Source organism: Apodemus sylvaticus, chromosome 12, assembly GCF_947179515.1.
Source record: "Apodemus sylvaticus chromosome 12, mApoSyl1.1, whole genome shotgun sequence".
NCBI lineage: Eukaryota > Metazoa > Chordata > Mammalia > Rodentia > Muridae > Apodemus > Apodemus sylvaticus.
Window position 1 is genome coordinate 17,419,760 of NC_067483.1, and position 21,269 is coordinate 17,441,028.

The following is a 21,269-nucleotide window of genomic DNA, read 5'->3' on the forward strand; positions in this document are numbered from 1 at the left end:
TATATTCAGGAATTAAAGTTCAAATTGTTAAAAACTTTGCCAGTCTCTGGCTAAACAGCACATTGTAATTTTTGTATATTCATATAAAAATAGATCTATTTTGCATTGTATAGTGCTTGCCATTTTAAAGTGAGAATTACTTTTCCTGTGCATATTCTAAGTATTTCCCACAGTTCTAGTGCTGTTTTGAATAATGGCATTTTTTTGGTTTGTATAACAACAAAATCTTTAGTATTTCTAGAAGAGAAGCTTAAAATAATTGTGCTGGCAATTCTAGACAAATATTTTGTTCAATTGTATAAACTGAAGATTATTAGAGGGTACAAAGATATGCTTTGAGACACCCATTTTCCTGTGGTTTTTTCTTTTCTAAAATTCCAGCTGAAATTTTATTGTTTGAATAATTTGTTGCATAGTTGGGAATTGGCTTTCTTTGGATTATACAGATTCATTGTGTTCCTTTCTCTAATAGGTAACTTACAGAACACATGTTGTATTCCACATATTAGGTTAGGTGTTGAGCTAGAGAAAAATTTACCAATATTTTGCCTGCATAAGGATTTACAAGTCAAGGGATGGGATTGGACTAATAGGACTCCAAAACACAGTAGGAATGGAGTTATAAAGCTATAAAACGATCTCCTGGTAAATACTGTCTGATTTGTGAATACGTCTCACAAGGTATTGAGTCAGTTCCCTGGGTCTGAAAGACTGTCCCCTGCTGCTCTGTGATAGACCACTGCCCTGCCCAGGTGGTCAGCTGCATCCTGCACATGGCGCATTGTCTCTGCTGCTGCTGGGTGCTGCTGCTGCTGGGTGCTGCTGCTGGGTGCTGCTGCTGCTGCTGCTGCTGGGTGCTGCTGGGTGCTGCTGGGTGCTGAGGTTGTCACAGCGGACACAGCTTTGTCCTTCCCTTTGTTTCCTTTCATTCTTTTTCCCTTTTTGTTTTCTTGTGGTTAAAAAGGTTTTTTCCTTTTTTCTTTTTTAAGGTGGTCAGAAACAGAAAGGCCACTATAGAGTGCTAGATAAATTAGAATGTGTTTTAGTAGAAATACAAAAGTTTTTTACTATAAAAACATATGGACTTCAACTCCCCCTTTCTTTTTAGGTTTTTTTTTTTTTTTTTTTTTTTTTAATAAATAGTTCTTTACATGTCTTACTCAAATGCAAATACTGGTGTCAACAAAGTTAAACTACTTCCATTGTGGAAGTGTGTCTGGGTTCATCTTAGTGATACGACTTGGAGCTACCTTTCCCCTTTCCCCTTTTAAAGTTCTTCTTCTTTCTTTTCTCTGTTCTTGGAACGTCTGGTCATTTCTATTGGAAACATATCCAGAGATGGAAGCTTTTGTTGTTGTTTGGTTCACTTTGATTTATAGCTGTTTCACAGCCAGTGCTAGAAAATGTAGTGACAGAGATGAGGATTCTGTAGTGAAAACCTCTAGCACTTCCCAGAACGGAGGCTCAGTAATCTACTGGCAGTGGGTCATCTCTGGCATGGCTGGCAAGTGTTCAGTTATGAAGACTGGCAGCTTGGGAGGGGCATAGGATACAAGCGGGAGGAGAGGGGCAGAGTGTGGCACAGCGTATCCACTGCAGCTGCAGGGGTGTGTGTGGAGGGTGCAAATGCAGGAACTGGAAACCGTCACAGCTTTACAGTAGCATAAAACAGTATTTTTCACTGTTTATTATTTCAAACTTTTCATGATGATATATGTATGTGTGTGTATGTGTATGTATGCATACATACATATATACATATATACATGCATATATAGTATAGTTCAGATTGGCCTTGACCGTCTGTGAAGCTAAGGATGACTTTGAACAACTGACTTAATGCCTCCGCCTTCCGGGTGCCAGGATCACAGGCATCTGTCACTCTGCCTGGCTTATTTTTAATATTATATTGAGAAAATTCAATGATCACTTTGTAGCCATTTTATGTGTAGCTCTGAAGAAGTTTAAGCTTCTTTTCATTTCCTATGGAATATCTTAGAAATGTGGAATGTTTTATATGTATATTTTTAGAGATTCCTAATTAGCTGAGGGAGACTCCTATGTTTGGAATGGGTAAGGCTTAGACATTTGATGAAGATGAGGTTATTACACTTTAGTTTGTGTGTGCTCATATGTGTGTGGGTGTACACATGTGGAGAGGGCAGAAGGCAGTTGTGGGAATCAGGCTTTCTTCTGTCATGTGGACCCAGGAGCCCAGCTCGGATGGCCGGCCTTGCCTCTACTTGCTAAGCCGTTTAGCTGGATCAAATCTAGTGTCTTAAGTCAGTTTTCACACTTTTGATTCTAGACTATTCGCCTCCAGTCAACATTCAGTCACAATATACTTATTATGGTTATATTTTTCTAAGATGTATTTTAGAGAGTGGAATGGTGGCATAGATTCTCCAACAGTCATTCATGTTTGGTATCAGAAATTTTATCTTAGCATTAATTTAGAATTGTGTATATACATGGATGGAGCATAGCACGCTTAATAAAAACATCTCGAGGTGGAAATTTGACTTGGATGGAGCTAGCCTTGTCTCTGCTCACCAGAAGGAAGAAGCTGAAAATAATGTCTGCTTTAGCAACGATATAGGTTTTTTTTCTTCCAGATTTAAGAATTAGTCACTCTTTAGATCTCTAGAGCCTCACAAAAGGTAGTAAGTACTTTGTTTCCTCAAGTCCAAATTTGAATTAAGCCTGCTCTCAGACCTGATTGCCTCTCAGCGTTCTCAGTGCCGTAAAGTTCAGCACTTCTCCTCATTTATGTCATTTTACATTTAAATTCCTGTGCCTTGTGACATTCTTTATGCAGAAGTACCAAAGTCAGGAAGGTGGGTGACGGAGTCTGCCAGAGTGATGTTTTGGTCAGAAAACAGGAATTATAGGTAGTTCAAGTTGTTGAGTGCAGCAGACGTGTGACCTGCGGACCTGGACAGGTCTACTGCCTGTCACAACAAAGACAACAGCAGCAGGAGTCAGTGCAGGTGTTACTGAAAGTAAGGGGCTAAGGAAGAAAGACAACCTAGGGAGATGCCGAATGACTGTAGGGATATTGTGTGACATTCTGCATAGCGAACATTGTTAGCCTGCCATTTAGGGGAAACAACAGGTGGAAGATTTGGGGCTGAGAGTGAAGACTAATTTGAAAGTTTTCAAATGTGTTTTCTTTGTCAGAAGTTAAGAGCAGAAAGTCATCTCAACCAGCCACTGTGCTGGTTGCCTTTTGTCAACATGGCACAAGTCTGAGTCACCTGGCTTCAAAAAGACACCTCGCCTCAGGACTCACTTCCATTGGGCTGGCCTCTGTGGGGTGGGCTGATCTTCTTCATTAGTGACTGATATGGGGCAACCTCGGCCACTGTGGATAGTGCCACCTGTAGGCAGCAGGTCCTAGGTATATAAGAAAGAGGTTGAACACGCTGTAAAGGAGCATTTCTCTGCGTCTCTGGTAAAGTTTCTTCCCCCAACCTCCTGCTTGGCTTCTTTGAGTGATAAATTATGATGTCAAAGTATAAGCCAAATAAACTCTTTCCTCCCCTAGTTGGGTTTGGTCACTGCTTTACTGTAGACACAAAGAAGCAAACGAGGATTACTACTTATCTATTGCTCCTGGACCCAGAAGGAGAGAGTTGGGAGAGGGAGAGAAATGATAGCTGTAATTACTTAATGCAAAGTTGTAACAAAACCAACACCTAAAGAAGCCATCTTTAAAACACATAGTCAGAGAACAGACCTAAGCATCCAGTACTAAAGCCATCTAATCTACTGTTTTCCTTGGTGCATAGAGGATAGAGTTAAAGGTGCTGAGAACTTAAGCTAGTTCATTTTACCCCCAGCCTGGTTCATTTGCTCTGTGGTTCAAGTTAATGTAATCAAATGCTACAGAGCCTCTGTTAACGGAGCCATTGCACCCAGTGCTGCAGTTGAAGTCTCAGTGAATTCTAAAGCTCAGTTGAGTCTAAAACTCAGAGTGAAACCCTGCAATCTGTTTTATTTGTGGGCTTCCAGGTGTATGCTAAAAAGTTCGAGGCCTTCCACTCGAACTAGCTTCCGCTCAGTATTTAGCTGAGCCGTGCAGTTAAACAATAATCTTATAATTTGAAAGTTCTTATATATATTTTTTTCTATATTCTTTGTTTACATTCCAAATGCTTTCCCCTTTCCCAGTACCCCCCCCCCCCCAATATGTCCCATAAGTCCTCTTCTCTCCATCCATTCTATCATTCCCCCTCCCTTTAATTTGAAAGTTCTTAACTAACTTTGCTATAGCTTATTTGAGAGTTTGCTCTGGTAGATTTCTCTCCCCACATTTATATTACTTTAGCTCTGTTTACTGAATCATTAAGGCCACTGGGGAGTGTATACATTTTCTGGCACTGTTTAATGAGTATTGTAAAGCAAATTATAAGCTCTGTTAGTATCTTCAAGGCTTCAGAGTCTGCAGCAGCTTGAAAGCTATATATAACCCCAATCAAATTGAGTAGCTATCAGGAAGAAGCAAGAATTACTGGGCAGCTGACTTGATGTGTTTTGATCTGATGCGCAACGTGAGCCTCCCCAGCCCAGTCAGTGGCTGATTGTCGTTTTCATTAGTTAAGAGCGAGCAGACTTGAGTCTGTTTCAGAGCTCTTGCCAGGGCTTGTCATTGTGACCTTAGCTTCTTGGTCTGAGACAAATTGCGTGGTTTAGGACTCAGGTGTCTAGACTCTTACAGGGTCATTTTCGTCTATTTGCTGGCTCTTAGATGGCCCTAGACAAGTGATTAAACTCATCCTTTCTATCATTGGAACTAGTCAAAGGATTTAGGGGTTTGAGTCCAGTAAGAACACACTTTATAGTTTATTAGTGCTTAAGCTCAAAAGACAGTGCTGTTGAAGTGAGCATAGGGCGCTGTCACTCGCCGGGCGCCATGTTGAATTCCTCCGTGACCTGCAGAGTTGCAGAGGCTCCCAGGTTTTGTTCATGAAGACTCATAACTTTTGGCAGTTGTTTTGGCAGCATCATGTGCTTTTCTTACTCTTTCTTTACTATTTCCAGGCTTAATAATTTTTACAAAGTTTTATGTATTTTTTAGATCCTTTTAGAGAAATATAAGCCATTATGTTTTTACTATGTTCAGGCAACAGAAGTAAGTGAAACCAACATAAAGGGTCACTAGTCAGTGTCCTCAAACTCAGTGGCTCGGAATTGTAAGCCTTTATTTTTCCAGTTTCTCTGAAGGGGAGCTTGGGTGTGAGCTTGCTGGACGCCTGGCTTAGGGTGTGCCATGAAGTGTGCAGTCCAGGCACTGCAGTTCTTCGGGCTTGACAGCAGCTGTCCATCTGTTTGTGGTAGGATGTAGCTGGCCGGTGGGAGAGGCCTCGGCTCTGTACTGGCTGCAAGCGAGACGTTCCTGCACCGCCTTTCTTTGGCCTTTCATCAGTTTGTGTGCATGCCTTCATGACCAAGTAGCAGCTTCCTCCAAAGAGCTTTGCCTTTATAAAATCCTTGAAAAGTGGGTGGTATCCAAGCCCCGCGCCTTTTATAGCCCACGTTTGGAGGTTCCAAGTGGCTACTGTTCCTTCTACCGTTCTTTTTATTAAGAAGCTAGCCACACAGAAGGGAATGGAAGGCAAATCCAGCTTTTGGGGGAAGAATGTGAAAGAATTTATAAACATGGTGTGTGTGTGTGTGTGTGTGTGTGTGTGTGAGCGTGCGCACCTATGCTACATGTGCAGCGTCTTCTGCAGAAGACGGTGTCAGATCCCCTGCATCTGGAGCTGCAGGCAGGCAGTTTTAAGGTGCCTGACATGGCTCTGGAGTGGATCTCAAGTCTTCTGTAAGAGCGGTTCACACTCTTAACCATTGAGCCTTAGGACCCACATGGTAGAAGGAGAGAACTGACTTCTGTAGGTCTCACAAGCACACTCAGAATAAACAAGTACTTAATTGAAAAAACAACAGCAACAAAGGCTCTAGGGAGCACTCAGCAGAGATAGTTCATTGGCAACAAAATCATAGTTCTGTTTTTTCAGGAAGCAGGTTGCATAATTAGAGCCTGGGTGCTAGAGAGAGAAGAGGAGCTCAGGGAGGTAAAAGTCCTTGGATCTGGAGGAGGTCCTTACTGAGACGAAGTGAGGACCAAAGGTAAACAGAGCTGGGAAGCACTGAAACAGACTGTCAGAGGTCACGCCTGTACGCATGTTGCTCGCGAGTAGGTCAGGCCCCTACTAGCGGGAGTGGAAAAGACGATTCATCGGAGTATTGGTTGCTAGTATTCTTACTGGCTCAAGACTGCTGTCCTACAAATAAATTTATAAGAAATACATTGCTTCCCAATAACTGTTCTAGTACAGTTCTGTATTATTTGTGGAAACACAAATTAGCATTCACTGGGTTAGAATTCATAGCAAATGGTACTCAAACAAAAATTATCAGTGATGTGGAAAAAAGATCCGTATAGAGAACAGTCCCTAAGCGAGACTGACAGAGCAGCAGCACAAGGGACAGGATTGACTGCAAGGACATACACGCAGTTCCTAGACTTATTCTTTGTACAAAAGTACTTGTGTGTGTGTGTGTGTGTGTGTGTGTGTGTGTGTGTACCCAAATTGAGCTTCTGGAGATAGCACATGTACTAGAACTGACTTAAGATAAAACAGATTTAAACAGTACAGAACAAAATATTAATAAACAGAAGATAGGGTAATTGGCTTAACCAGTAAGAAAACCAAACAGGATGAACCTCATGGGGTTATAATTTCAAGTATTTAATTTTGTATGTGCATTTGGAAACCCCAAAGAGAACTAGTGAGATCAGAGAAAGTATTTGAAGAAGTAATAGCTGGCAAAATTCTCAATTTTGATCATCATTTCTGAGTCTTGTGTATAAGAAATGTGAAGGAATATATCAAAGTCAGGTTTCAGGTTGCTGGGGAAATATTCAGCTGGTGAAGGTCTGGCCTTGAAAGCACAAGGACCCATGCTGACACCGTGCCTGAAAAGTACCTGCTGTGGCGTCACATACCAGTAACCTCAGTCCAGGAAGGTGGAGGCACGGGAAACCTTGCCACTAAGGTTGTGGACAGAGCTTCTCAGTCACGATTGTCTTCTGGCCTGCACGTGTACACCCTCCCACTACCATGGATTAAAGAGAAAAATGCAACTGTTTAAAAACTAGCAATGAAATCTTTAAAAGGCCAGAGAGGTAGCGGTGACACACACGCACAGCAGCGCACTTCTTACAGGATTAGAAGGTGCTGGAAGGGCATTTTCAGAATTCTGAAGAAAAAGGCTGTGAACCTAGAGTGCAGTGAGATATTGCTAAAAAGCAAAGGAAAAGACGGCTTTTGTGTACACAAAAGCAGACAGACGTAATTATTAGCAGATCTGCACCAAAGGAAAAGGCTAAGATGCCGAGGCAGAATGAAAATAACCTCACATGGATTGAATCTATATAAAGGGATGCAGAGTACTGGAAATGATAGGTATAAAAGATATTAGAATTCTCTCAAAGAAATTTAATGTTTATAGGAAAACTTAAATTTTATAAACAAAACTATATTATGTTTGCAATATAATTTCAGGAAATTTGGTAGACTCTTGCCCTTATTGTCAACATAATTTATTTTCTTGAAGTCAGTCACATGATTCCAATTGCACTTATCTGCCAGATGTGATGTTTATGCACATTTACCTTTTGGAGAGAGAGAGCGAGAGATAGTGTGTGTGTGTGTGTGTGTGTGTGTATGTATGTGTGTGTGTGTGTACGTGCTGCATGTATTCAGGTGTCCAAGGAGACCCTGAGATGGTGGTGTTGCTCTGCTGGAACTGGAACTACAGGCAGTTGTGAGCCATCTACTGGGGCTGAACTGGGCCCTCTGCGAGAGCAGCAAGTGCTCTTTAAACTCTGCCACCTCTCCAGCTGTCCACACATTTTTTTTTGTTTTGTTTTGTTTGTTTGTTTTTCTTAATTTTACTCCTTCTAGAGTCCATAGCTTTCTCTTATTTTTCAAGTTATTTTTCAAGTGACTTTATGTGGTATAGAAACATAAAATAGCCGGTTTGTAGTGAGCACAAAGTTGAAATTCATGAGTATAAAGAATACATTTGTTCGAGGAAAATCTTGAAAATTGTTGCAAAATGAGTTGCAGATGTATTAAATTTTTTAGATTTATTGCCATAAAACAAAGATTTTGGTGGCTATGCTGAAAGCAGCATTTGGTCTGTGACTACCTGGATTCCAAAATTGTCTTTTAGAGTTGTCAGAAAGCCACGTGATTCTGATACATGTCTCTAACCGATCCTGAGAAACGGTGCTGTAAGCTGTGCAGTTCAGGAAAGACTTTCTTAATGCTTCTAGAATTTTGCCTAGGTCTATTTTTTTGTGGATTTTTTCTTCCTTCCTTCCTTCCTTCCTTCCTTCCTTCCTTCCTTCCTTCCTTCCTTCCTTCCTTCCTTCCTTCCTTCCTTCCTTCCTCCCTCCCTCCCTCCCTCCCTCCCTCCCTCCCTCCCTCCCTCCCTTGGATAGCTGCTAGGAGTTTATTTTCTGCTTGGTGCAAGACATAGTTGTAAGATCAGGACAGTCACTGCTGGTGACTGTCGCTGCAGCCTTCCTAATGTTCTGGCTGAATGGCTGGAACTTTGGGTGGATAATGGTCCTGCCAGCTTAGGACGGGTCCCTGGTGTTGGCCTGCCCAAGATGGATGACTGATTTTTCTTCATGGTTTCAGGGATGTTGAGGCTTCTGGATGGGAGGAGAGTGTCTGGGCAGGGAGGGGCCTTCTGCTCAGGAGACTCTAGCTCTGTGTCACTGTGTCTGTGAGTAGAGGGTGACTTCCTGGAAAAGAAGCTAACCAGTCAGTGGGCTGAGTTGGCCTTGGAGAGAGCCGGGGTGTAGAGTGTGGTGTCGTGTGTGTGTGTGTGTGTGTGTGTGTGTGTGTGTGTGTGTGTAGGGGGGTACTAGGCCCTTCTGCAACTAGCAGTTGCAGGATGAGGAGCCCAGGTGTCACTGCTGCTGGAAGTGATGGCTGACATGCTCCAGTGCTTGCATTCTGCGGAGACCTTGGTGGTGCCTTCTCCTGTGGCCATGTGGCAGTCTTGGGTAGCCATGCTGAGGGCATTAGGCTGTGTGCTTATTTACAGGGGTAACCCCTGGGAGACTGACACTCAGGATGTGCACGATGCGCATGTGCGTGCTTGCTCCTCCTCCTGGGCAAGGCTGTGGTGGGCACGCCATTACCAAAGCCAGGAACTGTATTGCAAGAAAAAAATCGTCTTTTAATGTGGGAGAAGGAGTGCTCATTAAGAAGTAGAGCCTTTAAAATTATGTTGTGATTTCCTACTTCCTGGGTCAGTGTCTTTGGGGGGGTAGTATATGTCACCATTAAAGAACACTACATATGTATGTATGCATGCATGTGTACATATGCATGTGCAGCAGAACAGAGGACAGCTTGTGGGAGCTTTCTGTTCATGTACTGGACTGAGAACTTATAGCTCAGAGGCAGTGCTGAACGCGCTGAACCAATCGTCTTGCTGGCTCTAGGTCACCAGTTCTGCTATGTGCCATGTGAGCAGGTCGAAGAGACAGTGTGTGTGCGTGCTTTTAAATGTCTGTTGTCCTGTGTCTGTTTCAGCCTGAAATGTTTGTTTCCAGAGCACATCTCGAGTCGTGAGAATGTCTTGAGCTTACCAGGGGTTGGAGTAACATGTCTATAGCCCAGACTGTATCCATTGGCTTGGCTTCACTGGCAGACAACAACTTCTTGGTCGTTACTGGTATTTATTAGAGCACTGGCAGTTGGAATAACTTTAAATTAAAAATGTTGTAGCTACGTAGTGAGAGCTAAAATAATTCCAGTGTTGGAGAATAAGGAAGTTTGACACAAAGGAGGGTGTGCCTGTATGATTGCCCAGGTGTATATTACCTCAGTCACCTCCATAGTCCCCAGAGTGCAGCTGGTACACAGCCAGTTCTGCAGGTGTGTCTGTCTGATTTGGAACACCCAGGAAGAAACAGAACTGCATTGGTGTGGGTGTGGGTGGGTGCGGGTGTGGGAGGGTGCGGGTAGGGTGGGTATGGGTGTGGGTGGGTATGGGTGAATGGGGGTGGGGGTGTAGGTGGGCATGGGTATGGTTGGGTGTGGGTGGGTATGGGTGTGTATGGGTAGGTGTATGGCGGGGGGGGGGTGTAGGTGGGTATGGGTGTGGTGGGGTGAGGGTGTGTGGGATTTGATTCAGAGTGGGCTCTTTAGTGTTTTCTAAGAACAAACCTGTCTTGTCCTTGTACGTCATGACTATGTGGAACTCTTGGGAATTTTCCTGACTAGAGAATAAAAACCCAGTCATTGTTGATATGCCCATTCTATTAAAACTTCTTTCTGGCCTAACTCAGTCTGTCCGGTAATTTCCTTGGGCTTTCTTTAGGAGCTATTTGGATTTAGATAATTGAAGGGCTCTCTTTTATATACCTTGGCTTTTGTCTTTTCCTCTTTTAGGTTCTTTTGTACTTATTTCCAAATTTGAATAAATGTGATAGGTTCTCTGATGTTATTAAATAATATATCTGCTTCTTTGTACTCACACATGTGTGTGGAAGTGTGAGTTTGTTTAGATGAGATCCTGTGTTAGAGAATGTTACTTTGTTTTACAGTAAAGGAACTGGGTTTTAGGATTCAGATATTATTTTTGCCCATTTTCATTCTTCCTTAGAATCATATCTGTCCCCTGCCTCCTCTCTGGGAGGGACTCTGTCACATACAGGTCTTAAACTGGGCTCATGTAGTGGCTGGGGTTGGTTGTCAGCTTCACATACTTGGGGAAAGGGAAGGAAGCCTGGGGAACGCCCTGTCAGAGGTCTGCAGCATGTCGGTGGGACATTGTCTTGGCTACTGATTGACAGAGGAGGGCCTGCCCACCCTGGGCAGTACTCCTCCTGGGCAAGCAAGAAGGGCCGCAGTAGAGAGCAAGCCAGGAAGTCGTCCTCCACGGACCCTACTTCAGCTCCGTCCTTCAGAATCAATTCCTGCCTTGAGTGCCTGCCCTGGCTTCCCTCAGTGGTGGACTGGGACATTTCTGTGAGCTGAAATAAACTCTTCTTACTCTGAGAAACACAGTAGGACACCAGGCAGCTTCCTTTCTCGGCATAAATGAGCATATGCAGAATGGGGCTGACAGCGGCAGGTTCTGTGTGTTATGAAGCCCCCCGGCTTCCTGCGTGCTGTGGGCACATTGGCACTGCTGGGCAGCAGCACAGCCCCCTTCCTGTGGGAAGCTTGAACAGATAGGCTTTGACTGGGCACTGGCTCAAATAACTGCACCGTCACATTTTATCCTTGCCCAGCCAGCATAAAATTGGAATGGTGAAGTAGATGTTTATAAAAACAGCTTGGTGTGCTGCAAGAGGAAGTGAGTGAGAACGTGCTATCTCATTAGAAAATAGCATCTCTGCCCGACTGTGTATAGGGGAGTTCGAAACTCTCTGAGTCCTTTTGAAGTCTGTTTTCAGGGTGCTGGCTAGCCTTGCTCCGTGCTCAATGGGCGTCAGGCATCTGTCAACTCTTGGGGTCTTGGTTGGTGTTTCTCTGAGTTTTAAAGTCTCAGTTTTCATTGTGTGTGTGTTGCCGCGGAGTGTGCCAGTGTGAAGGCCAAGGGCAGAGTTAGTCTTGTGGTCCCACCCTGGTCCTCGGGATCAAACCAGACTCTTGAGGCTGGGCCATCGGCTGTCGCTGCACCTTTGCTGGCCTCTCAGCTGTTGACTTTTAACAATATAGGGTCTCTTGAGCCAGTTCTAAATACCCCGTTTCTCACTTGGGTCTCAACGCTGGACATCTGCCTCTTAATTTTTTTCTGATGTATTCATCATTCTGACTTTGGTTGATATTTCTATAGCGCCATCAGTGTGGTGTCAAGTCAGGGCAGAGTTTCTGCTGTTGACAGGATTTGCCTGAGGCAGTGTTGTGGTGTCCTTCAGAGCAGTAGCTCCTGAGGCCTCTCCCTGCATCTCTAACTTACAGGCTGTTCTCTGCCTCCACTTGTCTGCAGCAATGACAGACGCTGCAGTGCTCGGCCTGCGCCTTGTGCCGTACGCCTGTCAGAGCAATCACTTTACCCTTCCTTTTAGTAAGCGGACACTGGGTAAGTGCGGAGAGAAACCAGCACTTAGTCCTACTAAGACTGATTAGCAATTAACTGAGATGCTGAATGTTTATTTTCTATCTTAGCCCATAATATTTTCTTCTTAGTTTACTAATGACTAGTTTACTAATGACTAGATCTTGAATCCTTCTCTTATAATATATAAAATAAATGATAAATAAATAGGTAATAAGAAAGGGCCTAAAACAGTCTTTGGCTTGTGTTTAAAAAAAAAAGGTTGTGTGGTATTAAAATACACATCAGGAATAATTATGGTTACTTTTATTGCCATAATTCCACAATGACTTTGACTGTATGTTCTTTTCATTCTAAGTTAGTTTTAACCCCATAAAATTATTACTTCCTAATTTACCTGGTATACAGCTGAGGGAAAGGTTGTTTTTGAAGAGTAACGTGTAACATGTTTGCTTGTGTTTGTTGTAGGAAGGCCTCATAGCACGGGCAGCTCTGAGCGGATTCAGCTCTCGGGAACGTACAACGTCCGGAAAGGCAAAATGCAGCTGCCAGTGAACCGATGGACGAGACGGCAAGTCATCCTGTGCGGGACGTGCTTAATAGTGTCATCTGTGAAAGACAGCGTGAGTGGGAAGATGCACGTGCTGCCCCTCATTGGTGGAAAAGTAAGTAAAGCAAGAACACTGACACGGTTTCCAGCCTTAGTAAGGGCCTTCCGTCCCTTTCTGTAATAGGAGGGGCATGGATTTGACCTGTGGGAACTCTCATTCTTGCTGTGTTCCGCTGGTGGGCATTGTTGTTTACTGGAGCTTTAGAAAGAACAATGTCATTGAATTACAAGAGAAAGTGGACCAACAGTGTGTCCTTGTTCTGTTTTAGAGTGCAGATGATGATGTCCTTAGAAGTAGGCATCCTTTGTGCTGTCAAGCACACAACCCAGACTGCAGGACGCTGTTCCTAAGTGTCCCTGAAGGAACAAGCAAGTGTCATGATGGAGGTTAGGATCTCCTGGTGCTGAACTGGGGCCAGACCCCGACGCCTCTGCTCCCTTGTGGTTAGTGACTTAGTGGGATTAGCATTCGTAGTTTACCATGAACTGGAAATGACACTCATACACTTGACAGTATTTCCAACATTATCGGCTGCTTTGCTTTGGCCATGCTATTTTATGCCCACTGCTAATAAGATAGAACCTTTTTTTTTTTTTTTGGAAACATTAAATTCTCTGTATAGCATCACTATAATCACATGTAAATGTTTGCTGTTTTTTAAATGATGTAATTTGTTAAAGGGGAAAAATTTGGATAAGGAATGGTTTATTGGAATTGGGAACATCTGATACAATAGTTCTCTTTACATTTTTTTTCTTCCTGTATGGGAAAGGAGGTAGAAAATGCAATTAGAGAAAAAATTAAAAGCCAATTTTCATAAAGAATCCAATCTGAAGGCAATTGACAGATGTCTGCTGTGTTCTGAGAGTCAGAACTGAAGGCCAGGCTGTGTGTGCACGGCAGCTTTGCTGCTCAGCTGCTCTGTAGTTGGGTCTGTCCTTGTGAGCGCCCTGGGCTAGCTGCCCTCCCTGCACTGCATACACTAGTCCTAGGGGCTGATGCTCAAGCCTTTTCACAGCAGGTAGTTAGCCAGACTGAAGGGCGCTTTTGCATCTAGTCACGCTAACATGCGAAAGCACTGCTTGTTAACCTCTGAGCATTAAGATTAGTGAGCAAATCTATGTATGTATTCAAGGATAACCTTGAACTCCTGATACTCCTGCCTGGGATTGCGGGCCTGTGCCATCACATCTAGTGTCCGTTTCATGTCATTGGAGGTTGAGCCCAGGCTTGGCACATGCTGGGCAAGTCTTCTACCGAGTGAACACATCTAGAGTGCATTGTCTGCAACCTGTTAGTGAACATTTTGTCTTTTCATGGATTACTGGAAATTTTGTCATTAATGTTGCCATCATAGATGATTATTTTAAAATGCAGACATATTTAATGTTTGATGCTTTAGACCTATAAACTCTGTCTCTCTGTGATGCTGGGAGTTTGCATAGGCAATTGTGAATATAACATTATTAAATATCTTTCATGGGGTAAGGCACTCTGTTTGATCTAAGAACTGAGAGTCGTGATCGTTGCCTTTGAACAGCTGATTCCAGATCAGGAGATGTCGTGTAGGTGCACCATCATCTGCATTGTGTTTCTAAGAGAAATTCACAAAGCAAGAGCACTGGGACGTTAGTCAAAGGCCAGCACTTTGGAGGGAAGAGAGAATTTTGTAATGAAAGACATAATGATAATAGAACTTGAAGGGTGAAAACTCTTTTGACATATATAGTGGAAACAAGATTGTACTTAGAGAGGCAGCAAAGCGCATGGAGTGTTTAGGTAAGGTCAGAAAAAGCTAGCTATAATTAGCATTGCCATTCAGAGTCATCCTGTTTCCCAGGCCTGTTATTGGATAGACTTCTAGTATGGAGTGAATTGAAAGTTAATAGCTTCCGCCTTTTACAAGTAGATCTTGTCAAACCTGCTTTGCACTGTTTTAAAATAATGTAGCTTGCTGAAGACCTGGGTCTTTTAAAACCTGTTGACCCAGCTGGGAGAAAATAATTCACTTTCTGTAATTTGAGCTTTCATTAATGTTTGTGTATTTCTTTTTGTCATCCTGTTTCAGCTGGTACAGGAAAGCTGAGATTGAATGCAAGAACCTTTTTTCTTTCTTTTAAGTCTCCGTGTGGAAGAGCTAGAAGTGACGTGTGCTGTAGGCGGGTCAGAGTCTGGCGGTAGTTGCTATCATCTCAGGTTTCCACGTCGCCAGAGCATGATCAATTTACAGTTTTCAAATAACAAGTGGCTTCTTTGTTAAAGAAAGCTCACTTGGGCCAGCGAGTTGTCTTCCTGGGTAGTGACACTTGCTACTGAGCCTGATGACCTGCGTTCAGTCCCTGGGACCCCACATTGCAAGAAGGGCAGAGTTGTCCTCTGACCTCCATATGCACCTAAGCCCTTGTGAACACACACACACACACACACACACACACACACACAAGTGTAATATTTTAAAAAGTTAAAGCTCTCTTAAAATGTTAAAATATTTATAAGATACATTTTTATTCATTGTATAGTTATGCTTTAGAGTTAAGCAGATTTTTAGATAACGCATTTAAGTAAGGCTTTTTAATACCTATTCAAATAAAGATGATTGAATAGTAAATGAATAAATATTTACCTTTTGTTTCATTACGTTTGAGAGAATTTTCTAGGATGGCCATACCTTTAGTTTTGAATGATTGAGTTTATTAAGTATATAGCAAAGAAAAATAAAAGAATGAATATCAGGTGTGGAGGTTGGTGATCAAGAGAAGAGCATAGCAAATATCAAATCAGTCAGTACAACACCCAGGACAGACAGACGCCTGGAGCAGCATGGCCGAGAGGTTCGTTCTTTCTTTCTTTCTTTCTTTCTTTCTTTCTTTCTTTCTTTCTTTCTTTCTTTCTTTCTTTCTTTCTTTCTTCCTTTCTTCCTTTCTTCCTTTCTTCCTTTCTTCCTTTCTTCCTTTCTTCCTTTCTTCCTTTCTTCCTTTCTTCCTTTCTTCCTTTCTTCCTTTCTTCCTTTCTTCCTTTCTTCCTTCCTTCCTTCCTTCCTTCCTTCCTTCCTTCCTTCTTCCTTTCCTTCCTTCCTTTCCTTCCTCCCTCCCTCCCTCTCTCTCTCTCTCTCTCTCTCTCTTTCTTTCTTTCTTTCTTTCTTTCTTTCTTTCTTTCTTTCTTGAAAAGGGAAGTAAAAACACTTTATGATAAAATTAAAGATTTACATGGAAAATATTTCAGATAAACACGTTAAAATTGACAATTTTCATGGAAAATTAAAGAGTAAAGTGGTAGACATGTAAAACATTGCTAAATTAATTGAAATATGGACTAGAAACATTTTATGATACAATTGGAAGATTTACATGGAAAATATTTGTGATAAAATTATAGAAAAATATAGACAAACATGTTAGAATTGAAGATTATCATGGAGAATTTTATATAGATATAATAATGGTAGGCATAAAAGTATTCCTAAGTTGATTGAAAGTGGAATTATAAGCATTTTCTGATAAACTTGAAGATTTACATGGAAAATATTTCTGATAAAATTGAAGAAATATATAGAAAAACATGTTAAAATTAAAGATTATTATGGAAATTATATAGATAAAATGATAGGCATAAAGATAATTCTAAGTTGATTGAAGGTGGAATTATAAACATTTTCGGATAAAATTGAAGATTTACATGGAAAATATTTCTAGTAAAATTCAAGAAATATAGACAAACATTCAAATCGACTATTTCATGGAAAATTTTACATATAAAATGGTAGATATAAAAACTCTAAATTAATTGAACCTGGAATTAAAAGCATTTTTGATAAAATCAAAGATATACATTGAAAACATTTCTGATAAAATAGAGGAAGTATATAGAAAGACATATTAAAACCAGACATCTTATCAGAGACGATGAAAGCTAGAAAGTACTGGGTAGACCTCATACAGACCCTAAGAGAACACAAAGGCTACTATACCCAGCAAAACTCTCAATCATCATAGATGGAGAAACCAAGATATTCCATGATAAAACCAGATTTACACAATACCTATCCACAAATCCAGCCCTACAAAGGATAATTAATTGATGGAAAATGCCAACACAAGGAGGAGACTATACTCTAGAAAAAGCAAGAAAGTAATTTTCCAACAAACCCAAAAGAAGATACCCACATAAACATAAAAATAACAGGATGCAACAATCACTATTCCTTAATATCTCTTAACAACAATGGACTCAACTCCCCAATATAAAGACATAGATTAATGAAATATTTCTCATGTAAATCTTCAATTTTATCAGAAAATGTTTGTAATTCCCCTTTTAATTAATTTAGTAATTTTTTTATGTCTCCCATTTTATCTGCGTTATTTTTCATGATAATCTTCAATTTTAATATGTCTTTCTATATACTTCCTCTATGTTATCAGAGATAGAGGCTTTTCATTGTATATATTTTATAAGATTTCATGGTTCTATAGTTCCTATTTTTGAGTGTTCCAATATATAAATATTCTACAATTTTTAGAGTAAATTTTCTACTGATGACCATGTTGTTTCCAAATTTTTGTTGTTATGTTGTTGTTGACAAAAGTCTTAGAGGTGATATGCCTCCTGGTAAATACATTGTTTTGAGGCAGAACTTACAGTTGTTTACAAGAGAATTTCTGTGCTTAGGGACATTGGTATTATATAGAGATGTATTTGATGTTTGAAAAGGGTAAACAGGCGACACCCTAGAGCCTGCACTGTGTGCCTTCCTTTCTGTAAGTCTTTGTTGAAAGTCCTTGCTTGGGCTCCAGGGGTGTTTCTTGCTTTCTTCTTAGTACCATGTTTTCACTTTCATATTTAAGTCTGCATTAAAACATTTTCATTAAAACTTCACCTTTGCTTTATAAACTGGCTGCTCTTAAATCCTTTCAGCACCAGATTGGCGAATCCCAATCTGACCTGAGTCCAGGCCCTGGAGAATCTAGGGGAACTTCTTAGACTGAAGGTGACAGTGGGGCTGGGCCTCCTGCCTCTGTCCCCCAGAACACTGATAGGACTGTGGGTCACACGGGGAGCCCAGGGCACCCAGATAGAAAACATGAAAGACTAAAATACTAACTTTGAGGTTATTCCGTGGTAACAACCCCAGATCTCGACGGTTTCTAGCAGTGATTTCTCATTCATATCGTGTGGCTTTGGAGTTCTCTTTCTGCCTACTGATTTCTCTAGCAATCCTTCCTTACCCTCTGCTCTTCTGTTGTTTAATATATGTGCCCTCTGGCAGAGGAAGAAGTGACTGTATCATTCACCAATTCTTATCTATTTGAAGACTTAGCTGTGTTTGTGTCTGTGAGAGGGTCTGTGTATGTGTGTGTGCAGAGGAGAAGGGCGTTTACTGTCCTTTGACTCATTCACCACCTGCTCCCCGGAAGCCAGGTCTCTTCCTGACCTCAGGCTCACTTCTTGGCTAGACTGGAAACCAACTAGCTCCAGCTGTCTTTCTGTTCCCTGTTGAGTATAGCCATTTGTAAGGAGTGCCTGGTGACTTTTTAATCGCTTTTTCCAGCCCCACTCTTGTATATTTAGATCTGAAGTAATGAGACATGCCACTCCTAGCAACTTAGAGGCAGAACTGGTTATCCTGACTTTACCTTTGTAAGGAGTCTGAGACATGCTTAGAAGTAGGTGGAGTGTTGGCTGAATACCAATATCCTTGCTGCAAAGGATACTCTTGGCATTCAAAGGGGCAGCGAGGTTTCCGGAGTCAAACACCACAGAGAGTTAGACCTCGGGTCTTGAGCAGTGGGCAATTCAATCCAAATTCCTCCAATGGCATCCTAGACGTATACTGGTCATGCTATGCACCAGAGAGTTACTGCGGTCTGGGATGGAAGCATATTCACATTTCAAGATGACACTCAATTTGTTCGCCAAGCCATTATCTTACACCCACTCCAGAGTACATGTCTGATTATCTTTTTATTTTTTACCATGACTTTAACCTAGAGTGTATGTTTACACATGAAGGGGTATATGGGTGGCATGGTGTATATACGGATGTTAGAGGACAACTAGGGAGAGTTGGTTTTTCTCCTTTTATGATGTCATAGAAGGACCTGGACATCAAGTTCAGGTTGTTGGGCTGGGTAGCAAGTGCTTGTACCCATTGAGCCTCCAGATCATTCTTTTAAATTTAAGATTTATTTTCTTTTTAAGTGTGTGTGTGTGTGTGTGTGTGTGTGTGTGATGTACACATGAGCACAGGTGCCTGTGGCAGCCAGAGGAAGAAGTCAGGTGCCCTAGAGCTGCAGTTAGGCTTGTAGGCTGCCTGCTTGGGATCGGAACTGTGGTCCTCCGAAAGAGCACAGTCTCTCCTCGCCGGGGAGTCATCTCTTCAGCTCCACTCTCTGTTTTGTTGTTTCTCTCATTCAGCGTAGAGTTTATTCAGTTTCTGGTTTTGAAATTATCTTGCTAATAAGTTCTATGCAATGCAAATTAATTTTCTAATTTTTTCTAAATATTAGGATATGTTAATTTCCCCTGTATTTGCTTGATCTTATCTACATTTTTTAAGTCATATTTTTTTTAAACCTCTGCAGTAGTTAGGAGTATGTAAATAGCGTGTCATGTATGGGATTGGATTTGTAACTATGGATTTGTAGGAACATTTGCCTAGCTTACACAAACTCTGGCAGTCATCCGCACTAAAGATAAGGTGCGTTAGAAGTGTGTTAAACACAGATTCTTCTAAACATACACGGACTTTAAACTAATTTTCATTAGTGGCTTCTGAGACCATTACCTTTTAAACATATCATGTCGCAGTGACAGTTTAAGAACCTTTCTGTGCATTCTTTGCAGTTTGGCTTACAGTAAGGTCATTTTTGTCAAGAAAGTGATAGGAGTTGGTGTCATATGTTTTATTTAACTTTTTTCTCTTTGTGAAGAATTTACTGTGAATGGGAGTTTATTATTTTAACTATAAGCAAAAGAAACCCAAAGCCTTGTAAAGATATTCTATATAAAGAATAAGAAAGGGGCTGGAGAGATGGCTCAGCGGTTATGAGCACCCGACTGTTCTTCCAGAGGTCCTGAGTTCAATTCCCAGCAACCACATGGTGGCTCACAACCATGCCCTCTTCTGGTGTGTCTGAAGAGAGCAATGGTGTACTCATATAAATAAATAAATGAATAAATCTTAAAAAAAAAAAAGAATAAGAAAGAGTCTGTACTGATTTTCAATGGGAAGAAGGGAATTCAACTTGGGTGGTGAGTGCAAATGAAGATAAAAATTCCCCTTTCTTGATGTCCGTGTAGGTGAAGTTGGTTGGTCAGATGCAAGGTCGGCTGGAAGTGCCGAGGGCCCCCCCTCGTGGGGAGAGACACAGGTCTTGTTAGGGGCTGCGTCCCACGCACTCTGTTCACTTGGTTTGTGCTTTGCACAGGTGGAAGAAGTGAAAAAGCCCCAGCACTGTTTGGCGTTCAGCTCCTCCGGGCCTCAAAGCCAGACCTACTACATCTGCTTCGATACCTTCACGGAGTACCTACGGTGGCTGCGGCAAGTCTCCAAGGTAAGCAGCACTGCGCAGGGGCCCACAGCCCTGCTTTGTGCCTTACGCAGTTCCGAAACAGTTTCCTGCACTGTGTTTCTCTCTCTCAGATATACTAATGACTAGCAACCTTTAGTGTTTAAAAGTTAAAGACAGGTGAAAATTAACACCTCCCACAAATTTTAGATCAGAATCACTGGCTTTGTCTTTTAGCCTCCAAACAGCATTTTAAAGAAAAGTTAATGTGTGTGTCTCCTTCCTTCCTTCCTTCCTTCCTTCCTTCCTTCCTTCCTTCCTTCCTTCCTTCCTTCTTCCTTCCATTTCATATGAGTATTTAAAACTCCATTTTTCCTTCAACCCTTCTAACTCTTTCTATTCACCCATTCATTCTCAGAGTTGTAACTTTTTTAGTTATTAAGGGTGTGTGTGTGTGTGTGTGTGTGTGTGTGTGTGTGTAGAGGGAGAGGAGAGTGAGTCTACTGAGTCCATTCAGTGTTGCTTGTATGTGCATGTGTTTAAGGTTTAGGGCTGACCCCTTGGGACTGGATAACTGTCAAGAACCTCATCCTTGAAAAACACTGACGCCCCCTCTTTCCTCAGCCACTCGTCGCCTGCATCTCTTCTTCTGGGGCAGAACCCTTCAAGACAGCCACAGTGGTACAGTAGCTGCATTCATTTCCTGAGATAGTTGGTAGCTGTCTAATTGGATTTCAGGTCCACTCATTGGAAAGGGACTTATGCCTGGTACTGTAATCTAGATCTAGCCAGCTACTAGTGGCTAGAGAGATCATAGATCCTAGAGAGGACATACTATGGTCATTTTCCTAAAGCGATATAATTTATAACTATATTTTAAATAATTACGTTTCTATTTCCCGATAAGTGTACCTCTCACCCCACTCAGAGAAACTCTATTTGTGCAGTAGATGGAAGTTGTTGTAATCTACAACTGGTCACAATACAAAGGATGAGTGAGTATGGGGTGCATAGTCCAGACCAATGTATCTGCAATGCAAGTCCTACACCT

At 41.8% G+C, this 21,269-nt stretch overlaps 1 protein-coding gene across 1 annotated transcript in view; it reads left to right on the plus strand.

Moving 5' to 3' along the window:
- The window catches only part of Phlpp1 (PH domain and leucine rich repeat protein phosphatase 1), a 224,839-nt gene that overhangs the window by 88,550 nt on the left and 115,020 nt on the right, over positions 1-21,269 (plus strand). Inside the window, exons 2-3 of the mRNA XM_052200302.1 lie at positions 12,568-12,764; positions 20,138-20,263. Coding sequence (XP_052056262.1) covers positions 12,568-12,764; positions 20,138-20,263 — 323 coding nt within the window. The remainder of the gene's footprint in view (positions 1-12,567; positions 12,765-20,137; positions 20,264-21,269) is intronic.